Below are 24203 nucleotides of genomic sequence, written 5' to 3'. Positions count from 1 at the left end.
TGAGAGAGAGAGAGAGAGAGAGAGAGAGAGAGAGAGAGAGAGAGAGAGAGAGAGAGAGAGAGAGAGAGAGAGAGAGAGAGAGAGTGTATGTGACTATATGTCTAATTTTGGAAACACAGCTTATTGTATGGACATATGAGTAAAAACCCTAAACTGAGACAATTATTTGGCGATAACTGTAAAGTAACTGTATCCTGCAACTTCACTCTGCCACCAGCAGCTTCTGACACACCTGCTGAACTTCTTTGTTCACACCGCTCAGGCACATTCACGCACACACAGAGACAAAAACATAAATCCACCAACTTAAAATTGAATTTCTTTTTTAATTCAGTGCAAAGCAACTGCAAATGAGGTCAACACTTCCTTCAAAGATGTTTTTTTATGAAAACAGGCCTCCACATCCAGTCAGTTCTTTAGTTTTTATCCAAGCTTGCAGGCCGCCAATGGTTTACTTACAGGAGGTCAGCAGAACCTCAAGCCTCCTATGTACACTGCTTTTCATTTTTTAAGTCTGTGTAAAACAAATTCAGCCATTTTCTTCTAAACACATTAAATAGGTCATAAATGTATCTCCTTAAAACATGTAAAAAGCATTCAACCATTTAGAAATTAATTTTGAAGCTAGGCTCACAAACTGTGTTTCACCATTTCTGTGTTCAGGATTTAATGGGCGGGTCAGAAATCATGCAAATCATGGCCGCGTTATGTAACACGGCCATGATTTGCATAAACCCAGCCCTGCTGCAGAAGCCACATAAATACACTCAGCACATTAGTTTTGTGGTTTTTCTGCTGGCTCTCCAGTCTTGGATGGCATCTCTTAGAATAGTTTGCAGCTAGTCGGCACTCGATCAAGCATTTGTGTGCGTGTGTGGTTTTTTTTGTAATAACTCAAAATAATGACGGTACTTCCAGCTACAAAACGCTCATCTCTCTCCTCCCTCCATGTTGTTTGTGTTGCTGCGTGGTTTTACACGTGAGTGAGTGTCCTCGTGCAGAAAACGTGACTTCTTGAGCATGTGACATCACTCCCCAAGATGCAAGAAGAAAAGCTAAAATAAATATTTTTACTGAGGAAAATGAAGAAAATAATAGTAATGCACAGTGATTTGAATAAGTAATTTTAATCTGATTAGTGGTTTGGAAATATTACCGCGTTAGATTACTCCTTACTGACAAAAGTGGTCAGATTAGAGTAACACCTTACCGGCATCACTGATTGTGTAGTGTAAGTGCAACATGGAGCTTGAGAATGTCCGTTATAACAACCACGTATGAAAAAAAAAATGTCAGGTTTAAATCGGGCTCCGGCTCATAATTACAGTTAATGTGTCGGGCCGGGCGGCTCAGACACAACGGGCACAGGCTCGGCTCGGGTCTGCTCGGGTCTGGTCGGGTCAGGCTTGATTTTTTTGGGGCCAGATCTAAGCTCCAAGTGTAAGTGTGTGCGTATGTACGTTATAAATATTGTACATTTTGCCATTTAAATGCATGTTGCTGAAGGTGCAAATCCTGACAGTGATTTTACACCATGCATCCTGTCATGCCCATGTAATGTTAGCAAATGTTATTGCATTTAATCATGACATGATTTGGCCTCATTCCCTGAGCGGAGTCCATCTGACAGCACAATGATAATCCACAGGTAATATTTTATGTGCACCAATATAGTTATGACAAGGAATTATATGTAGACTGGGGTGTTACGTTTGTGTGTAATGTAAAACATGGACTGTGAGGAACGAGGCTGAGCACTATCAGTGTCTGACTCAGACTCAGTTTCTAGCTCTGATGGCTCAAACAGGTCGGACTGGGTCCATCCGATGATGCTGCTAGCTTCCATTGTTACTGTAGGTTAGGTCCTTGTACAGTACAAGGATGCAGCTCCTCTCCTGCACGTGGGCGTGGCTCCAGCACCTCTAACTGACACGCCCCCAGCATTTCACAGCAGAGAGAAGTGCTTGTTTTTCCATGATTTTGAGACAATATTTTAATCTTTCAAATTTGGCTCAGTGGTCAATGACACATGTTTCTGTGGTATGACAAACTCATAACATAAATTTATTTCTGCTTTACATGGACTTCAACAGCAATGAACTCTATTGGAAAAGGTTAACTCCTGTCATACAAATGATGCAAGTTGAACTTCTGAACTGCAAGAGTGGATTGTTTGTCTTTATGTGTCAGCCCGGGAATCAACTGTCAACCTGTCCAGGTCATACACCACTTCCTGCCCAGTGTCAGCTGGAATCAGCTCCAGCTCCACGTCACCCTCCAGAAGAAAAGTGGTTGTAGATGGATGGATGGATGGATGGATGGATGGATGGATGGAAGGATGGAAGGATGATGTGTATATTTGATAAGAAGGAAGACTGTGGCTATCAATATTAAAATAAAATAGTGTATAATATAATAGTTTAACCAAATTTCAATGATCCTTTTGTGTGTGCATTATGCGTCACAAAATAAAGATAACATTTTAAAATCAAGGACATTGTTTCAATTTAAAAAAAAAAAAAAAAAAAAAAGCATTAGACTGCCAAAAATGATAAAGACAGACTGGCAGGTGTGCAACTTAAACTTTAAAAGGAAATTGCATGCCCTGCTTTTATTTTGAATTAGGAGGCTATATATACAGTGGGTATGGAAAGTATTCAGACCCTTTTAAATTTTTCACTCTTTGTTTCATTGCAGCCATTTGCTTAAATCAAAAAAGTTCATTTTATTTATCATTAATGTACACTCAGCACCCCATCTTGGCAGAAAAAAACAGATGTAGAAATTTTGCAAATTTATTAAAAAAGAAAAAATGAAATATCACATGGCCACAAGTATTCAGACCCTTTGCTGTGACACTCATATTTAAGTCACATGCTGTCCATTTCTTCTGATCCTCCTTGAGATGGTTCTGCTCCTTCATAGGAGTCCAGCGGTGTTTAATTAAACTGATTGGACTTGATTAGGAAAGGCACACACCTGTCTATATAAGACCTTACAGCTCACAGTGCATGTCAGAGCAAAAGAGAATCATGAGGTCGAAGGAAGTGCCCAAGGAGCTCAGAGACAGATTGTGGCCAGGCACAGATCTGGCAAAGGTTACAAAAGAATTTCTGTGGCACTCAAGGTTCCTAAGAGCACAGTGGCCTCCATAATCCTTAAATGGAAGAAGTTTGGGACAACCAGAACTCCTCCTAGACCTGGCCGTCCAGCCAAACTGAGCAATCGTGGGAGAAGAGCCTTGGTGAGAGAGGTAAAGAAGAACCCAAAGATCACTGTGGCTGAGCTCCAGAGATGCAGTAGGGAGATGGGAGAAAGTTCCACAAAGTCAACTATCACTGCAGCCCTCCACCAGTTGGGGCTTTATGGCAGAGTGGCCTGACGGAAGCCTCTCCTCAGTGCAAGACATATGAAAGCCCACACTGAGTTTTCCAAAAAACACATGAAGGACTCCCAGACTATGACAAATAAGATTCTCTGGTCTGATGAGACCAAGATTGAACTGTTTGGCATTAATTCTAAGCAGTATGTGTGGAGAAAACCAGGCACTGCTCATCACCATCCCAATACAATCCCAACAGTAAAACATGCTATGGGGGTGTTTTTCAGCTGCAGGGACAGGACGACTGGTTGCAACTGAAGGAAAGATGAATGCTGCCAAGTACAGAGATATTCTGGAAGAAAACCTCTTCCAGAGTGCTCAGGACCTCAGACTAGGCCAAAGGTTCACCTTCCAACAAGACAATGAGCCTAAACACACAGCTAAAATAACAAAGGAGTGGCTTCAGAACAACTCTGTGTCCATTCTTGACTGGCCCAGCCAGAGCCCTGACCTAAACCCAATTGAGCATCTCTGGAGAGACCTGAAAATGGCTGTCCACCAGCGTTCACCATCCAACCTGACAGAACTGGAGAGGATCTGCAAGGAAGAATGGCAGAGGATCCCCAAATCCAGGTGTGAAAAACTTGTTGCATCACTCCCAAGAAGACTCATGGCTGTATTAGCTCAAAAGGGTGCTTCTACTCAACAGTGAGCAAAGGGTCTGAATACTTATGACCACGTGATATTTCAGTTTTTCTTTTTTAATAAATTTGCAAATATTTCTACATTTCTGTTTTCTTCTGTCAAGATGGGGTGCTGAGTGTACATTAATGAGAAATAAAATTAACTTTTAAGATTTTAGCAAATAGCTGCAATGAAACAAAGAGTGAAAAATTTAAAGGGGCATGAATACTTTCCATACCCACTGTATATATACCTGTGTCCATTTGTTTGTTGGTCAGTTGGTTGGTTTGTCGGCATGATTTCACATAAACTACAGAAGACATTTCTACAAAACCTGGATGGAGGATAGCTCTAGAGCCCATTAACCAACCAATCAAAATCACTGACATTAATTTCTCAAAGAATATTGTATCCCCCTGAGAAATTAATGTTCCATTCAAGTTTCTGTTTTTTTGTCTTAATTTCCTGCAGGAGGTTGAAATTGAATTGAACAGTGTGATGGGAGGTCGGATTAGATGTCCTGTGATATTAAGAAGGAGAAGGTTGTGTCACGTAATTCTGATCAGCTCAAACTAACTCTAGGCTGATTAACATTTTTATCATCTCTGCATTTGGAAAAAAGACAAGCACAGCATGACTGCACACAAGCTGAAACACTACAACAACACTCTCCTCGACATGGACAACATGTCATCATGGACACTGAACAGACACACACACACACGCTAGAACATGCTTCCTTTAATGGGACACTGTCCCCTTGAGAACAAGGCTTTCTGGGGCAGATGAAGGTTAGCAGAGCTCACATGCGCTCCCTCTCTCACGTCTCAAGTATATTACAGGACAACACATATACCATGTGTTCATCTCTCTTCAACTGTTCTCCTTCTAGTTAACTTACAACCAACAGCTTAACATAGTTTTTAGAATAAAATGACATCACATTTCCTTTTTTGCTTTCAGAAATATGAATTTAAAAAAATATAGGACTTGACAACGATGAAAAACACAAAGGTCATCTGTGATGTCAGAAAAAAAATGTACTTCCAGTAAACTAGACAAAATAAATGTATTATAGATTGTCAGAGTGCTTTACCCTCTGTGACCCAGTTACTCCATTGAAGGAGCCAACGTGATGTCAACAGCTGGGAGCAGAAATAGTTGCTGTGTTGAGTGGCAGGGCTGCTTCTGGGATTTTCTTGACAAGTGCATTTACATGTAGAAGTTCATTCTTATTAATTCTTCTTCTTAATATTCAAAGAAAGCTGAAGGTGGAGAGCATGTGGGTCTCTGCCATAATTACTTCATTTTCTAATAGTCTGATACAGTTAACAGGAATGTATAGTATGTACAGTGCAAATACCCAATATAATTTTAGCAATGTAGCAGTATGTCTGATACTGTATGTAGTAGCATACAGTACATCATACCTGATCAGTAAGTAGGGGAACCAAACTACAGGGACAGGATTTTTGCCCATACATCACCCACGAACCTGTCATGCTTGTTTACTCTACTTTTTTTAACTTTTAATAATAGAATATTAAATTAATTCTCAAGTAGCTGTTATCCAAATAATGATAGGGTCTCCGTAACAGATACAGGCACTCAGTATCAAAAGTGAAAAAAAACATTCTGGAGATTGGTATTGCCTACAAGGAGAGGGTGGAGAACTGGAGCCACTGGACAACCTAAAGCAACCAAAAGCAAAAAGTTTCTCCTTGTCAGTGTGTTGTGTTTGTACCTGGATCTCCATGCCCTGCTCCAGCAGTCTCTTTGCCTGGTTCTCCACCTCCAGCCTGGCCCTGCTAATCAGCAGCAAGTCATTCTCAATCACCTCAATGCCGCTCAGATCCACGCCTTGGGACAGATAGTCTGAAACACACAGCCACACACACAAAGAAACCACATGTTCATACATTTTCTAGCTTCTTTTCCATTGTCATTCATGTTTACTTACAGTTTGGGGATAATTAAGTGGATTACTTATCGAGACTTTATTGTACCGATTGTTTTGTGTAGCTTTTTGATGACATCTCAGAATGGTGTTGCGTCATCTCTTAAGGTCACTTGTAAGGTGTGGTTAGTGGTGTTGTTGTATTGGAATTAACTGTATTGCAACTGTTTCCAATGTTTCACCATTCACTCTACATATAGAAGGGGAACAGAATATCAAATATAATATATTGCGTTCCATTAATATTGTGGTCTTCTCTCTTTTGTTGGCCCTCTGGAACAGCACTTATAAGGTAGTAAATGTAAGATGAATCATACAATAACTGAATACATCAATGAACCCTGCTGTTAGTTAAATAATAAAAAATAAAGTATGAAAAAAATGCAATTCTTAGCTAGCTGAACGTTAAAAGATTAATGTAAAAAGAAGAAAAAAATACAAAAACTAACACGACATAAATTGAATACTTAAGACTGCAAGAATAAAATGAGTTGGCTAAAGATAAATGTGAGAGTACAATGTGAGTAAAATAACGTTCAGGAATTTCAGCAATTGATCGTCAAGTCAATTTTATCATTCTTTTATTGATACTATAGCTCCAATTCACAACAGAAGTTATCTCATGACATTCTCCAGTTAAAGCAGGTCTAGACAATACTCTTCATAATTTACAGCAACCCAACTTTTCCATTCTGCTTTTGCCTTGGTTTTGTTTGTCCACTCACCTGTTTTGGAAAGTCTGATTGGGCTTTAGAGGAGGCTTGCACTGATCTAACACAATCAGTATGTGTGATTGTTGTCCTACAAATCAAACAAACACAGCTCTACCATGATGATTCCACTATCAGTGACAGCCAAACTGCTGCCACGATCTCCATTTCTGCTGTTTACTCTCAGTCAATAGCACTTCAACACTACCATTCAAAGTAAATTACAAATAAGCAAGACAGCAGAGGTTAAGGACGAAATGTTACAAACAGTACTGTTTTTTATATTGATAGTATGAGGAGGATCAGGTGATATGAAGTGTCTCGTAAGAGTTCTGAGGCAGTGACGCTGCAGCCCTGACTTGTGTGTGAAGTTAACTAAGCAGGAAGGAAGAGAGAAGCAGGGCCAAGCAGAGAGATGAGCAGGCTGGAACATGGAGACACAGCTAAGATATGAGGAGAGAAGACAGACAGCAGACAACAGACTGGTGTGTGACTAAACCATGAGCTGCTGGTGAAATAGTAGCTTCTGCAATAGTCTGCATTCAAAATGTACATCAACAAGAACCTGTGAAGGGGGCCTTCAGTGTTTCAGTAACATAGTTAAAAGCCCTGAATTAGATTTTTAGATGAATTAGATTATAACCAATTACATCACTTCTCCAAAACACCTTCATTGCTTGGACTGTTTTTTTTTTAGTCCAGCAATTGAGGTACATTCCTCCATGTACATTCCTAATGTGAAATAATGTGATACATTTGCTGAATAGAGAAATTAATTTCATTACATCTACAGATTTTTCAGAGCTTCACACATTTATATTTTAAAAACTCAAATTTCATTGATAATATCAGATCAAAATGGCACACAGTAGAGTGCATACTTGACCTCCACCAAGGCCCATCCAATCCCCTTTATTTTAAATCAGGCCGAATGCAATATCAAATAAAACAGATTTAAATTCAGATTTCAAATTGTCCTCACTCATAGATAGCAGCCACCTACTGTACTGTGATACATGTTTTGCCTGCTGTTTGCTTTCTGATATGACATGAAAAGCAGTGTGCTTCATTCCTCCAATCTCATGCCATCATTCCTAACAACTCTGGTTCTATATGTCGTGAATGTCAGCATCTTAGTGACAGCCATATGTTTTAACACAACAATATTGGAAGACATTATTTATGAGGAAATTAGCTATTGATTACGGAAAGAGATGTTAGGGTGTGGGGCCTGATATCAAACCTTTTCCGATGTGCTATTTGTCTTGAGCTGCAGACTGTTTGCTCAGAGACAGAGACGGAGAGTATTATCAGGCAGGTGGCGGCTGAGGCAAAGAGGACCAGGGAATTGGACAGGAGCCACATTCAATTCAAAAGCAATCCCCTCGAAGCCTCAACCCAACCCAAGACCACAATCGAACAGCTGAGCCCCGTATCCTTTTGCTTGTTTAGATATGTGTGTTTGAGAGAGAGACACACAGAGAGACACAAAGAGAGAGAGAGAGAGACAGAGAGAGAGAGAGAGAGACAGAGAGACAGAGAGACACAAAGAGAGAGAGAGAGAGAGAGAGAGAGACACACAGAGAGACACAAAGAGAGAGAGAGAGAGAGAGAGAGAGAGACACAGAGAGAGAGAGAGACACAAAGAGAGAGAGAGAGAGAGAGAGACAGAGAGACACAAAGAGAGAGAGAGAGAGAGAGAGAGAGAGACAGAGAGACACAAAGAGAGAGAGAGAGCGAGAGAGAGACAGAGAGACACAAAGAGAGAGAGAGAGAGAGAGACACAGAGAGAGAGAGAGAGAGAGACAGAGAGACACAAATAGAGAGAGAGAGAGAGAGAGAGAGAGAGAGAGAGAGACAGAGAGACAGAGAGACACAAAGAGAGAGAGAGAGAGAGAGACAGAGAGACACAAAGAGAGAGAGAGAGCGAGAGAGAGACAGAGAGACACAAAGAGAGAGAGAGAGAGAGAGAGAGAGAGAGAGAGAGAGACAGAGAGACACAAAGAGAGAGAGAGAGAGAGAGAGAGAGACACAAAGAGAGAGAGAGAGAGCAAGAGAGAGACAGAGAGACACAAAGAGAGAGAGAGAGAGAGAGAGACAGAGAGACACAAAGAGAGAGAGAGAGAGAGAGAGAGAGAGAGAGAGAGACAGAGACACAAAGAGAGAGAGAGAGAGAGAGAGAGAGAGAGAGAGAGAGAGACAGAGAGACACACAGAGAGAGAGAGAGAGAGAGAGAGACACACAGAGAGAGAGAGAGAGAGAGAGAGAGACAGAGAGACACAAAGAGAGAGAGAGAGAGACAGAGAGACACAAAGAGAGGAGCGAGAGAGAGAGACACACAAAGAGAGGAGCAACAGAGAGACAGAGACAGAGACAGAGAGACAGAGACAGACAGAGACAGAGGCAGAGAGACAGAGACAGACAGAGACAGAGGCAGAGAGACAGAGACAGACAGAGGCAGAGAGACAGAGACAGAGACAGAGACAGAGACAGAGACAGACAGACAGAGACAGAGGCAGAGAGACAGAGGCAGAGAGACAGAGACAGAGACAGAGACAGAGACAGACAGACGGAGGCAGAGGCAGAGAGACAGAGACAGAGACAGACAGATCCTGTTCTGACTTGTCTCATAACAAACACAGCCAACACAGGCCATTGGACATTATGTGTTGGTTCCCCAGGGATAAGCTGTGCTCTGGCACAGATGTGCCCTGGTTTCTGTGCTAGGGGAATTCATTCAAGCTCGTTCTTTAGAGGACAACAAGACCTTCACCAATAATAAAAGTTACACATACATCAAATATGATTAACTACATTGGAATTTATCATTGTAAAGCAGCACTTGAAATTAGCGGCATGGCAGAGTGTACCCCCCTTTAGCATCACCGTGGCGACAGCAGAGGGAGTTGTGAATAAGCAGTAGGGAGGGATGCTTCCCGCTCTCAGAGCATATTTAACAGTCAGGAAGTAATTACCATCAAGTGCAAATGAGGAAGACTCTGTCGGTGAGAGATACACCTTCATGAACAAGGGGGTTCATAAAGGAGGCTAAAAACAGCCACTACATCTTCCTTCATCAAGTGTTAAACCATACTGTAGATCGGATCATCTTAAGGAAACTCATTCAGGGTTGTGCACTGAAAATAATGTGTCACATGATTTAAAGGTAGTGAAACACTAGGATTTGTAGTACTGCACTGGAAATTAATATAAATATCAAACATTTGTCCCCTGTGGTCCTGAAAGGTTTGTAGCTAGCTCCTTCGTAGAGGATGGCAGCTGTCAGGTTGGTTTCACAGCAGCTATCATGGATGCAATATGTGGTGATTAAAAAATATTAAAACATCCTCAGATAATTGCCAGATCTCTCCTGCAGCCTGTCCATCTGTAGGCTGACTATGACCTGAACACTCATATTTTTAAACAAATACTGTATACAAAATATTCCAGCAGGAATATTCAATTTAGTAGTTCAACAAAAGTACTCAAGACTAACTAACTAACTAGTATTGAGCATTTGCTCAGTTGTCATGTGCATCATGCCTAATAATTAAGGCTGTGGGATGAGATAGAAACTCTGGCTTGATGCTACTATGTGTGGGGTTAGGGTTAGGATTGCTCTCAACCAGTCAAAGTCACTAATAACCAGGTCTCATTTATGTACATTTCAGATGAATTTAGACAGTAAAGCTACATCTATAAATGCAAATGCAGTGAGTGGATGTTCACGGTCAGCTAGTGGATGTAAACAGTCAGCTGGTCACCCTGTGGGTGTAAACTGTCACTCAATAGATGTAAACAGTCACCAACCCCACATACTGGAAAAATGTGATTTGCCTCCCCAGTATATCACTAGCCGTTTTTAGACAGAGCACCAAGCCACAAATGTGCCCGTCCTTTTGGCGGCTCAGTCCACGGTTTTAGACAGAGGGCGGCAAATTGGGGGTCTGTTTTGGTCCGCTGATTTTCCTCCTCGGAGGGTACACTTATTTCCGCCTCGCCTGCTATCTGAAAACGAGGCAGAGATGTGCCGGCCTCTGCGTGAGGTGGGCGGAGGTCTCGATGACCTGCACTGTTGTGCGACCCACAGCCGAAGAGTTTTAAAACCAGGAAACAGCTGATCACAGCAGTCAGTCCATCACTTCATCCGCAGACATCAAGATGAACAACTGGACAGCTGCAGAGATCCAGGAGATGCTCGCGTCTCCTCGGTCTCTGTAGCCGTTTGGTTGTGTTAGCTTGTTGTTGTGTTGGCAAGCTAAGGACGGTCGCTACTTTCAAATTAAAAGCCCCCCACTCAGAACCCAGTTCTAAACTCCAATGGGGTGCAATGTAAAGCTCTTATTTTGAAGACAAATTCTATGTCACTATTCACAGCCCAACTTCCAGCTTCACGTCACGTCACATGTTTACGCCTACCTCAGAGGCGGTTTTTGGAAAAAGAGGAACATTACGCATCCGTTTTAGAAAGACAGGCCGGCACATTGCCACCCTTACCTTGGAGCAAATGTGCCGCCTTTTCTATCTAAAAAGGGCTACTGTAAATGTGTTTGAGTTACACCATTACATTTGGTGTCCTCTTCAAGTTGCTAAATATCACGTAGGTGTCCCCTCCAAAGGTGACATTTGATTTTCACCCTTGCAGATTGAAATTCAGATTGAAAAAGACTGGCTCATCACACCTCATATGTACTTAATGTGTTTAGAGACCCTCTGCAGACACATAGACCCTCATTTATCAATCTTGAGTGAAAAAGGGTGCAGGCTGAATTTGATCGTCATTAACATGTCACTCCCTTAAATATTCCTGGTTCGGAGGCCTCGCCCACTGAGGTCAGACATGGAGAGAAGAAACGCTGTCAAGAAGAGAAACTTTTCCGAGATGGAGATCGGTATCCTGGCAGCGCCGGCACATCAAAGGCACTCTGTTCACTAATGCAATGTTGTACAAAACTGAACAGGCCAAAATAATATGGCACACTTTCTCCGGGGTATACAGCAGCGTTCCCCCTGCTGGTCCGAGACGGAGCCACCTGCCCTTCAGCAACCAGAAGCAGCTCCACTGTGACCCGTGTGTGCGCACTACAGAATCTGAGCTCCTGCTCTGTAGCAGGGTTTGCCAGTGGGGTTATTAGGTCTTATGTTGATTAGTGTCATGTGAGGCTATTTAGCCTATCATATTTCATTTTACAAAAAAGTGGTATCAGTAAAAATGTGGGCTTTTTTTTATTACATTTTTTTATTTTGTTTTATTCATTTTAAGAATCTGTTTTGATCTGTTCTAAATATGTGATTGCTTATGCTTAAGCTGACAGCTGACAATCTGCAGACTCAGATTTGCGTACATGAGCTCAGACCTGACGTGAGATCTGATTGTAGCTTCTACTCATGTCCAAATTGATAAATGCTGAAGATTGCATGGAAATGCACGGTTATCTGCCGTACGTTCATTTGATAAATGAGGGCCATAGAAACCTCCTGGATGGGGCATTTTGCAAACAAAGAAAAAAAACTCCGCTGCTACAACTTTATCCTAGGGGAAACACTATCATTCATAAATAAAAAAAACACACACACACATAAACAGCCCTACAATTGCCCTAACTCATATGCACCTGTGTTTGAAATATCACAGCCTTCAGGCTAGCCAGTGGACAGCCTAGATATCAGGTTAAAATATTGATGCATCCATTAAAAATGTATGGATGTTTTCCTATTCCACTCTAGTGTGCTTAAAGCACAAATTTAGGTGTGAGACTGGCCTCTCACATCATCACATCTTCTTTGTTGATAAAAAAATAAAGTGTAAATGCCCTTCCCCCCCTTTCTACCTCTATATCTATCTATATACCTTTATCACATATAACACTCGTATTTTCTCCCTCTATACAGTCCTGCTGCCTGCCATTTTACACTCTCTTGTTAAAGACTTGCATCTGGGAGAAAACATGCCTCCTGCTGAGTTGCGCATGTCAGTAAAACAGTCAGACTGGCAACCATAATCTCTGCTTACACTCTTTGAATAAACAGATGAAGATACAGTGACCAAATGAGAGAAGATGTGAAAAATCAGGGGTTCTTTTTGTATCAGTGGAGAAGTGTATCCCAAAAGACAACAGATGGGCCCTGATTTGAATTTGGATTCATCAGTCTGCATTCACTTTGGTCGGTGAGGCAGTTGTTGCCATGCCAATGCCAAGTAGCCCTAATTAGTCCTCTCACTAGCTGCCTTGTAGATATGTTCGGTGGGCAATAAGGGCAATGTGGTGACTGTTCCAATGGCAGCTAGAATGTGACCATGAAGCATGTCCATCCGGCAGGTGCTATGCAAACACAAACAGCAGAGGAGTGGCCAAAGTCCTGAGAGGAAGGATGCTTCCATTAGTATTGTCATGGCCACCGTTTTCTACCTGGGTTCTTTAATGAGGGCAAACAAACTTATGGGTAGATTGCTATGAGGAAAAGAAAAGGAAGCAAGGGTTCTAGGCCATGAGAGACCTGTGCTGTCCCTGCATATTGGAAACTGATTTATCCCCCAATAATTTACAGACAACAAAATAGATAAAGATAACAAAGGAAAGATGGAGAGCAAAAATACAGGAAGAGTGTTAAATTTGCTTTGTGAGCCCAATTAGCCTGACATAGAGGTGTAAAAGGAAAAAAAGACAGGGAGTAAACAGTTTCAGAGAGTGAATAAGATGGAGGAGGAGGAGGAGGAGGAGGAGGGAGCAATGGGATGAGTAGGAAGGGCTACTGGAGGCAGATACAGAGAGAGGCAGGAAGCAGGACAGAGAGACAAACCAACAGAAAAAGAAGCAGAGCAGAGAGGAGAGAGGGGGAGGCAGAGCAGCAGCGTCAGTATCTCCCTGGATCCCTCCAGAGTCTGTGGCTCTATGCTTTTTACCACTTCAATTTCTATCCAGGAGGGACTCATCAACCGTGTGGCGTGACTTCCTTTAACGATGGACTACTAAACTACACCTCAGCCACTCAGGCCTATCACCTGTGGGCACTACGCTACCTTTGTGGATTGAAATTACAAAGCCCTTCAGGGAAAGAGAGCAATCCGAAAGACCCAAGGATCATTGAAGAACAGTCTGTCTAGAGGTAAACTACCACACACCTCAGTCACTCGCTGACACCGTTATCTGTGTTCTGGCAGCAACATAATGTCAATGTGTTGTATGAAGGCTCTTGAAAAATCATCACATTTAGCTCAGCATAAACACACACAGCATGCTGACATGTAGTTGAGCCTGTGAGTCACGATTTTCAGCAGTGATTATTTTGAGTGGAACAATTGCACAAAATGAGCGGCTGTCAAACAGCAAGGAACAAGCAAGCTCAGTGCCTCCCAAGAGACCAGCTCCTCTCAAACTAATCAGACCGAAGACAGAAGTTGTTTGGATTTGTCCTAAGACTGAGGTCACCCAGAGGACAGATATTTCATGAAATGGAAAACACAACTATAACAAGAGATCATAAAAAAGTGTATTGAGTCATAGATCCTGACTCAAATGTGCATTTTTGTACATTTGAGACAGTTAAAAAGATGATGAATACTATAAAATTGCTACAGAGGCTGCTAAAACTACTACTACTGCTAAGCGTCATGAACTGAATATCAGAACACAAGACAGTGAAAGCCAAAGGGCAAAACATTCCTTTATCTAAATAAACTACTGGGGCTGCACCTAGCATTTACTTCCATTGTTGGTCATTATTTTTCAGTTTGGTTAAAATTTTGAAAAACATCCATCAACATGACATTTTCAATTGGGTGGTTTTGTCTAAAACTGCAATACTCAATTTACATTGAACAGAGAAGTGGGCAAATCATCATATTTGTGAAGCTGAACTCAATGAATTCTTGACATTTTGCTAACAAAATGAATGATTGAACAAACTAATAAATGACAAATGATCAAACAGATTACTTAAATTGTTAGTGATTAACTACTGTTGACCAACAAATGGATTAATAATTTTTTTTCCCCACTGATTGATCAATCAGGCCACTGATTTAGAGTTATACTTTATATAACTGCCGCCCAAGGCGGCTCTGGAACCTGGGCGTTTTGCCAGAACTTGGTAGGCGTGTTGACTATGGTAGGTGTTCCTTGAGATAACATGTGATTGGCCTATAGGGTATAGGTGCAACTTTTGCGTGGTAAAGGTTAAGGAAAGCACACTTCTGTCAACATTTCCCACACTCCACATTTTTTTACGGTTTAGATTATTATTATTATTATTATTTTTCCAGGACAGAGAACAAGCAATGTGGGCTATAACCTACAACACACATGTCAAGTATATAACCTGTAATGATAATAGTGGATTATGTGGTTCATACCAATAGTTGCCTTCATGAGACAAACATGAATCATACTGCAAACTCTCTGTGCCGTAATTGAGCAGAGCAGCAAAATCCAGCGCTAACAACACACACACACACACACACATCGCAGAACCTACACAACTTAAACCAATTCTGAGGTGAAGAAAATAACTCAATTCTCAATCTGCTTCATCTCCAAAAGCCTGCTTGTCCAGCTTTTTGGACAGCGAAGGCTTTCCCAGGAGCTTACAGTGCTGCAGAGAGGCTGCTCTCACTGCTGGAGGCATGATGTTAATAACAACACAGCAGAGTACTCTGTCTCCCCCTTACTTACTTACCCCCTTAATTCACATGCAGGCAGGACAGTTACATTTGCTATTTAAAAATGTAACTGATGTAATTAATTGTTTTAACCAAAAAGGGTGTAGATAATTTATCTTATCAGCCAGTTATTTTTCAGTGGGTGGTTTTGCACACAGTATAGAGAAGTAAAAGATTAAAAATAGTGCCCCTTTTCTATTCATTCAATCCAGAGTGGGTTTTAAACCAACATTCTGATTCAAATCTGCATCTAAGTATCAAAACATGTTTTTAAACTACAGTTGCAGAGGGGCAGCTCAGATGGAACAGAGATGTAATAGCTGGGAAGCTCACCAGTGACATCTGTTGGTTAAGCCCACACCGGACCCCATTAAAAATGTAGACACACACCTGCAATTTTATTGGCAAATTAGTCGATTTTATGTTCATAATGAAACAATGACATGTAATAAATATAGCATGTTGAACGCACTGCGATGTCTAGGTCAGGTTAAGCTCCCTTTCGTAAGCATTTGCTCAGCGTAAAATGTCTAGGAATAAAATACAGAACAAAAAGTTTGCTGCTCTGGTTCAGACAATGGATCATTAACCTCAAAGTAAACATGCAATTCATCACCCACGGTTATAACATTTTACTTTCACAAAAGAAAACATCTCTACTTAACAACACTCATCCGCTGCGCTGGACCCCATTAAAAGATATTTGCCATCAGGCCAAAAACGTTTTTGGGGGGGACCCTACTCACACTCAAAATCTTTAAGCAAAGCCAGGTGAGAAGTGAATGGAGAACTGCTTAAGACCAACTGTGACCAGCTGTTGTGACAGTCAGATAGCATTTCATGTTATACACCGAGACAGTCTGCAGTGAACCATTTCACAGTTTTCAGTGCTCAAGTGCTCAACAAGCATGACAGAAACCATCAAGGATAAAAGGCAAGGCATCAAAAACTGATTAAACACATATTTGGTACATGCACAAGCACTACACGAGCAAATAGCCAGGCATTCAGTAAGCACAAGAAGTAGCACAAGAAGTATCAGGCTACAGTGGATGAATAATGAATTACATTAAGCAAGTGACATGTGATGCACCATACAGACCAAAATGTATTTAATACATTTTAACCAAAATCTTCTTCCCTCTCCCTCTGCAGCATCAAAAATGGAATGTGAATGAGGAAAATGGACAAGGGAAGGTGGCGATGATGACAGAGGCACAATCAGGTCCTCTCTCACTGTTGTGACAGATAAAGGAGAAGTAAGTAGGAACTGTGAATGTCCAGGAGTCAAGGAATCAGTCTCTTGATCCTACATCCAGGTCTCTGACCTTTGGTGTAACTCTGCCCACCCTTGGATCACAGGGAAGTGAAGGGTTTGACTGGCTCAAGCCCAGAGGAACAACCATACAACCTTGTTTTCTTTTTCTGGTGGAACCTCCCCTCTATTCTCTCATGTCTATTTTCTTCCATCGCTATTCTCTGGAACATGTCATGGAAAAACTGACATGGACTCACATAAGGTGCTATGGACCATACTGGGATATTCACCATGTCTAGGGAGATGAACAGATGAGTGGGAGAGATGTGTAATACCTGAAATGTGGGAAATAGTGGCGAGAGGATTGTTCTGACACTGACATTATTTTCAGGCGGTGATGATACTGAAGGCAATGGTCCAAGCACAACGGACAATGAGGGGACAGAGCTATGCATGAAAGAAAGCATTGATCTAAGTGCACCGAACTGATGTTGCAAACCACATGCCCCCCAATGAGGGGCGGGTTTGTGTCGCTCTCCGTGTTTCACAAACAGACTACACTCTTCGCCTGAGTGGAGCATACCCATAGCTATAGATTGCAGACTAATTTCCATTGTCCATCAAGTTTTAAAGTGATCGCCAAAAGAATCCTGCACATCAGCCAGATGAAGCAAAGTTTGATTTTGTCTAGGCTGAATATGGTGGAATAGTTTGACATTCTCCACCTTCTTTGTGGCCACGTCGATCGCTGCTGAGCTGGAGAGGACTGCTGGGGGGGAAGTGGTGAGTTCACGCCTCATATCACACCTGCAGTCAGTTTTCTCTGAACAAGACATAGACCAACGTCTAAAAAACACATACTGTAGTATTTTTGTATTTGTTTTCAGACTGGACACAAGCTAACCAGGACTGTTAAGTGGCTAATCCATCTAATTTTAATATGACTGTTTAGGAAAAAATAAAAAAAAGCTATCTACTCTTTGCTATAACATAGCTTCGCTGCTGTTAAAACCAGTGGGCCCTAAAACAAACTGTCTGGTACTCACAACTCAACACTGACAATATAGCATTTGGCTTTCATGGCATAAACTGCTATATTGGTATTGGTGCCAGACTTCTGATCCTTAGTGAAGACAGTAGCGTTTGGTGCCTCCTCTGTGTATGCAGTTTGACTGCCCCCCTGACAACTGAAGAACCTTCCTCTTCGTATGCCGATGAAGGTTCTCAGTCATCCAGGTCATGGTAATTCTAAGTACCATTTCACAGGAAACTGGATGGGTTTCCTTAAATACGTTTAACCTCTCATCCAAGAGGCTTCTTCAGTTCTACAAACTGGAGGGGAGTTGCAGGCTTTTTTATAGAAGCACATCAGGGGAGCACTTAAAACCTTTGGCTACCCAAACTGGACCTTTGTCAAAACCTCATCAAGATCCAGAGCAGACAGAGAGGAGACAGAAAAACGTAACAACATCATCATTCCTTATGTCGCAGGAATATACACAAAACTCAGAAGGGTCTGTAATAAACATCATATCCTAGTTCACTTTAAAACCTACCAACACGCTCAAGCAGAAACACCCAGTTATAAACAGAGTAATGTAGTTTATGTTGTTCAGTGCAGCCAGGACTGCACAGATTTGTACACTGGAGATACAAAACAAGCTCTCCATAAACAAATGGCACAACACAGGAGAGCAACTCCTCAGGTCAAGACTCTGCTGTCCACTTACATCTGAAGGAGACAAATCATTCCTGTGAGGACAACAATGTAAACACCTTTGCCAGAGAAGATAGATAGACTGAAAGGAGTAAAGGGATCATGTATGTCAAACTGGAACAGCCGTCTTTGAACAGAGGAGGTGGCCTAAGACATTACTGATGTCCCACCTACAATGCTGTACAGGGTTCCCTCCCCAGACAGCTTAACAACTATTCACACCTGGGCACACCCATAGGGTGTGGAATCTCACATGGAGTCCAATTGTGTCAACAACCCACAAGTGGTCCTAACAACTCTGACACTCGGAGTTCACGTGTCCTTAACGACTCTGTAAACTGAAGAAGACTCTGAAACACATCCGATTGACTATGTTACAGCATGTAGTTAATTCATTATTGAATTTTGCCAGAAGATACAGCACCCTAATAACTGACCTGATGGACCACGCACCCCATATGTCAATGGTCCTCAGCAGCGGCCCACGTTTGATTCCAACCTGCAGCCCTTTTCTGCATTTCTTCCCCACTCTCTCTCTCTCTCTCTCTCCCTGCTTTCCTGTCTGACTCATTGTCTGTCCTGTCCCAATAAGGGCCAAAACATATGTTTATATAAAAAAGAATTTTGCAGAGGGACAATATGAACAGTCAAGTTTTGTTACGCAATTAGGGTCTCATATGCCTGATGTTACCATGAAAAGCAAATCACTTTTGTCCTTTCCCAAAACTGCGGTCCCACTGCAACATGAATTCAAATTAGTGTCCTGAAAAAGTACATTTAATGTACAAGGTGATGTTATGACAGAAATATTGTGTCTTTTTTAATTTGACTTTTGAGAAGTCTTTGGCAGATGATTTAAACTGCACAAATAGCAGATTATCAAGGACAATATTCATCGTTTTTCCCAATTACCTGTATTTTTCTGTCCAACTGCCGAAAATAAAATATCTTAATTTAAAAAAATGTGCCACTTTGGCTCCGATACAGCATCCTTTGTCTGTAATCGGCTCTCTGTGGTCTCACTCAATGTCCTGCCAATGACACCACCTGAGTGGTTATATGTCACAAGTAACAGCCTATCATGAGTGAATCATCTAAGCCTGCAAAGAAATTAGTAAACTATCAAATAAGTGCAGTGGAGTAGAAGTAATAATTAAAGTTAAAAAAGTAAAGTACAGCATGTGAGTAAATTGTAGCTAGTTGAAATGAACTGCAGGTTATTTTGACACATATCTATTTTTACTGAAAATGTCAATTGTAAAATGTATTGCCATTTAACAGACTTTTTTGTGCAATCTGCTCTCCAGGCCTCTTCCTCTTATCAGGATAATGCACACATCCCCGGTGCTAATCTCTGCAGCCACCATGAGCAACATGACGGTGCTTGACACTGCTGACCCCTATAACCTTGACATGACCTCGTCCGAGGCCATCTACCCCATCAGCTTCCAGGTAAATCAACAGGCTCACACATACATCTCTGGTGGCTTTTTCTATGTATAAAACAAAACAAAACAAAAAACTGCTATTAATTTTGCACTATATCATGTAAATATGTATATATGTCTAATTCTTCCCTTTTTAATGTTATTGCTTATTTTTACTATTGTTCCTGTTCTGTAATATGTTTCTGTAATATTCTGTCGCTGCTGTGACAAACAAATTTCCCCGTCTGCAGGACATTGAAGGATTTCTGATTCAATCGAATCAGTGTGACACAATAACATTACATGCTTTTGCAAGCACTTTTTTGTTCATGCTATTTTTAGGGCACTCATTAATGTGTTGGGCATTACTAAAAAGCAGGGCTACTTCTTGGTTACATAAATTGAAATCTTCTACATTATCATTATCATGCATTATCAAGGCTACGTAACATTAAATGTAACACTAAATGCCACCATGCTCTTTCTGTTGATAGGTTTCTCTGACAGGTTTCCTGCTTTTGGAAATAGTTTTGGGCTTGAGCTCAAATCTCACTGTGCTCGTACTCTACTGCATGAAACAGAACCTCATCAGCTCCGTTTCCAACATCATCACCATGAACCTGCATGTGGTGGATGTGTTGGTGAGTCTTGACCTCTATCAACAGTCACTTTTGTTGCCAACAGGGCAAATGACAGCCCTGCTGAATCCACCCCTTTTTTGTACACATCGGCTGTATCATTCAGTAGACTGAGACCGGGAGTTCCACTCCGTTCATGAGGAACAAAAGGCTTTTAGTTTTTTTAAAGAGACAACACACTTACTACTGTGTCAGTCATTAGAGAGTGACATAAATACAGGCGGCTTGGTTATGTGCGACAGACAATCGTAGGAACTAGGGCTGCCCCAAAATGTTGACCATATGAATCATAAGTGGAATCTCATTTCCACAGTTGAATCACTGCTTTCCAATGCACTGATGCACTAGTAATTAAACTTCTCAAATAAATGAAGTGACTAACAAGTGCACAATTGGTCTAATGCAACTCGGTGTAAGTACACAGAGGGAGAAAACTGAATAACTCAAGTACACCACCTCAAAATTATACTTAAGTACAGTACTAGGGTAAATGTACTTAGTCACAGTCCATTACGGTTTCTTCAGCAACCATAAAGCCAAAAAGCCTTTACCAAATCAGCTGTAGGAGACAGTATGATTACAGTTTATTCTCTGGACTGACACAGTCTTATCATATCCTTTAGAATGGACCTACAAGTTCCATTCTGATAAGATGGAAACAAATACTGTATAATACCTCAAGGACATAACCTGAATTTCTGTCTTCTTTCCAGGTGTGTGTATGCTGCATCCCACTGACAGCCGTGGTGGTGTTACTTCCTCTAGAGGCAGACACGGCCACGATCCGTTGTTTCCATGAGGCCTGTGTCTCCTTTGCAAGTGTAGCCACAGCTGCTAATGTCTTGGCCATCACTGTGGACCGCTATGACATCTCAGTGCGGCCTGCGAACCGCGTGCTGACAATGGGCCGAGCTGTAGTTCTACTGGGATCCATCTGGGCTCTATCCTTTTTCAGTTTCCTGGTTCCCTTCATGGAAGTGGGCTTCTTCATCAGCTCAGGTTCAGACCTTGTGAACCACACTGCAGTGATCACAGTGGCTCAAACAAATGAGTACTACACAGAGCTGGGTTTGTACTATCATTTGCTAGCACAGATCCCCATATTCTTTTTCACAGCTGTAGTAATGCTAGTGACTTACTACAAGATCCTTCAGGCACTTAACATTCGCATTGGGACACGCTTTCAGCACAACTTACCTAAAAAGAAGCAAAGAAGCAAAAACACCATCTCTTTGAGCACTGCAACACAGGCAGAGTCAACTGACGCTTCACAGAGCAGCACAGGAGTCAGAGCAGGTGGGAATGCACCACTGGGCATGCGCGCATCAGTGTCAGTCATTATTGCATTAAGACGAGCAGTAAAGCGCCATCGGGAAAGACGGGAGAGGCAGAAACGAGTCTTCAGGATGTCTCTGCTCATCATCTCCACATTCCTACTTTGTTGGACTCCAATTACTGTGCTCAACACCATCATCCTCAGCACTGGGCCGAGTGATTTAACAGTTCGCCTCCGCCTTGGCTTCCTTGTGATGGCCTACGGAACCACCATCTTTCATCCACTCCTCTATGCCTTCACTCGGCAGAAGTTCCAAAAGGTTTTAAAAAGCAAGATGAAGAAGAGGGTGGTTTCTGTAGTAGAAGCTGACCCTACACCAAACAATGTGGTCATACATAACTCATGGATTGACCCAAGAAGAAACAAGAAGGTCACTTTCAAGGACACAGAAGTCAGACAAAAATGTCTATGCTCACAGGATGCTGAGTAATAGGATAAACTAAAATGTGAATATGTCAAATCCGTACAGCAAATGGGGAATGGTTCCACTCCACTCAAAGTTAAGAAACAGACTATGGCAAAAACATTTTAAAAACTGGTGTTTTAGAGGGAGACAGAGGGTCAGACAATTAGAGCAGTAGAGACATTTGAAAAAAAACAAGGAAGAAATGTAGCTATGATGGAGAAATATACTAGTAAATCTAAAAAACACATCCAGACTGGTGCTCATTAACACTGGAGAAGATAAGAAGAAGTAATAAACCCACAAAGGCAAGGTGTTTTCTAAAAATAAACATCACCATCAAAAGGGAAACTACGAGCAGCTGAATGTGTGTGAGTTCAAGTATTGCATTTTTTTCCTCAGCACAAAGGATGTCTAGGTGGGTGTAGTCGGCACACAAAGAGAGTAATTTATTGCTATTTATTGTGGAATGTCGTGGAGTGGTCAGTCAAGGACAATTCAGTCATATCTCTACCTAAGCAACAGTCCTTGTTCTGTGCTTAGTGCAATATGAGACAAAAGTCTGCTGTATGTACAGTCACACAATTCCTTGATATTGTTTGTCACCATTTTTAATAAATGGCCAAAGCCACAATGTGTGTCAGTGTGGAAACAGATATTACAAAGACTGTCTGTCATTTCAAATACAGTGAAAAAATAAGGGACATCCTTTGAATCTTTTGTTCAAAATAATGCCACTCTTTTTTGCAAGAAAAATGGAATTAATTATTTAATTAGGTGTTTTTTTGTAAAAAAAAAACATGTACCATTTCATAAAGACCTTAAAAGAGCCCATGTTGTTTTAATATAAGCAGCTATATGCAGGTCCATATTGATAGGGAGAAAAATGTGAGCACTGCTGAAAATGTTCCATTTGAACATGGAAATACAATTTAAAAATGAATTAGTAATGATACTTGCAAATTATATTCCATTTATTAAATGCACTGTTAACCAAATTGATCATGTCTTGTTGTCCTGTCAATTAAGTATCCAATCATTCTTTTCATAAGTGACTAACAAGCCATGCTGAGCTGAGAAGTGGAACCTTTTTTGTAATTGTGAATAATGTTAAGACTGTTGTTTTCTAAATTGCAACTGCCCTACTGTATTGTGACCATAACAACAAACATAACGTGATCCATCACTAAAAGGAGCTTAGGCATCTCGAATGAATGAGACTTAATTTTCAATTAAGTTTGGGGATTTTTTCATTAGATAAATCTTGTTATTTCAGAAAAACTGACTGCCCAATGGCAGTCTGAAGAACAACTAAAGGTCACAGGTTTGATCGGCACTTTAGGAAAATTCATAGGGCATCAAAATCATTACATGCTTACTTCATGCAGGATATCAAACTATCAACATCGGTTACATGCTTTTTGTCAATGGAAATTACTATCTTGAGTATAGTCAACTGGGAACCAAGGAACTGAAAACAATGACAAAAATAATCCCTGAATCTGACTCAAGGCTATATAGCGTTTTGTTTCAAGGAAGCTGATCTTTTGGAAGGATAAAGAAACGCTACAGCAAAATTTTACCATGGATTGTTATGACCCTGAGTCAATATTGTGTTTGTATTTTCTGCTGATCTGTCTCACCTCCTCAGTGGTGTGTGTGTGTGTGTGTGTTTGTGCGTTTCTGATTGTGAGCAGGTTGGACCTGCTGATTGTCTTGCTCAGCTTGATTGCTGACACAAGATTAGTCAGAGGAGGTGAACACTTTTTGAACTGCCGACTGACTGCAATCTTCCTCTCCACCAATCTTCCACTCCCAGACCAGACCAGTGTCTAGTCTGATTAGAGTTAGGGAAGACTTTGTCTTTTGTTAATATTTTTGATTTGGGGCAGGAAGTTAGGGGAAACAGATTCTTGTGTTTGCAGTGTTGGCACTGTTCTCCCTCTGAAGCAAAATAAATGCTACTTTGAATGTAACTCTCTTTCTTGGGAGTGAAAAGAATGGTGAGACGCACATCTTGTTATGTCTTGTGCTCCCCTAGACCGTATTTTTTCAGTGTTATTACACTCTTCATCTGAATGTTTGTACTGAG

The 24203-nt window shown here is 41.3% G+C and overlaps 2 protein-coding genes across 2 annotated transcripts in view; one reads left to right on the top strand and one right to left on the bottom strand.

Annotated features, from left to right (window-relative positions):
* cog5 (component of oligomeric golgi complex 5) overlaps positions 1-24203 on the bottom strand; it is a 68075-nt gene that overhangs the window by 31068 nt on the left and 12804 nt on the right. The window contains exon 7 of the mRNA XM_037121260.1: positions 5751-5881. Coding sequence (XP_036977155.1) covers positions 5751-5881 — 131 coding nt within the window. The remainder of the gene's footprint in view (positions 1-5750; positions 5882-24203) is intronic.
* LOC119032278 (G-protein coupled receptor 22-like) lies at positions 13474-23113 on the top strand. The gene is made up of 5 exons (XM_037121261.1): positions 13474-13780; positions 16488-17373; positions 19615-19759; positions 20229-20375; positions 21086-23113. The coding sequence occupies exons 3-5, from the start codon at positions 19637-19639 to the stop codon at positions 22136-22138; spliced, it is 1323 nt and encodes a 440-aa protein (XP_036977156.1). The 5' UTR covers positions 13474-13780; positions 16488-17373; positions 19615-19636; the 3' UTR covers positions 22139-23113.

This window comes from Acanthopagrus latus, chromosome 14 (assembly GCF_904848185.1).
Source record: "Acanthopagrus latus isolate v.2019 chromosome 14, fAcaLat1.1, whole genome shotgun sequence".
NCBI classification, from domain to species: Eukaryota; Metazoa; Chordata; class Actinopteri; order Spariformes; family Sparidae; genus Acanthopagrus; species Acanthopagrus latus.
This window is presented reverse-complemented; position numbering and strand designations above follow the sequence as displayed.

Excerpts from the sequence above, each read along its gene's own strand:
- LOC119032278 (XM_037121261.1), top strand. The coding sequence starts at position 19,637 with ATGCACACATCCCCGGTGCTAATCTCTGCAGCCACCATGAGCAACATG. Across the intron at positions 19,760-20,228 it reads TCTACCCCATCAGCTTCCAG|GTTTCTCTGACAGGTTTCCT; the intron begins GTAAATCAACAG and ends TTCTGTTGATAG. Across the intron at positions 20,376-21,085 it reads TGCATGTGGTGGATGTGTTG|GTGTGTGTATGCTGCATCCC; the intron begins GTGAGTCTTGAC and ends TCTTCTTTCCAG.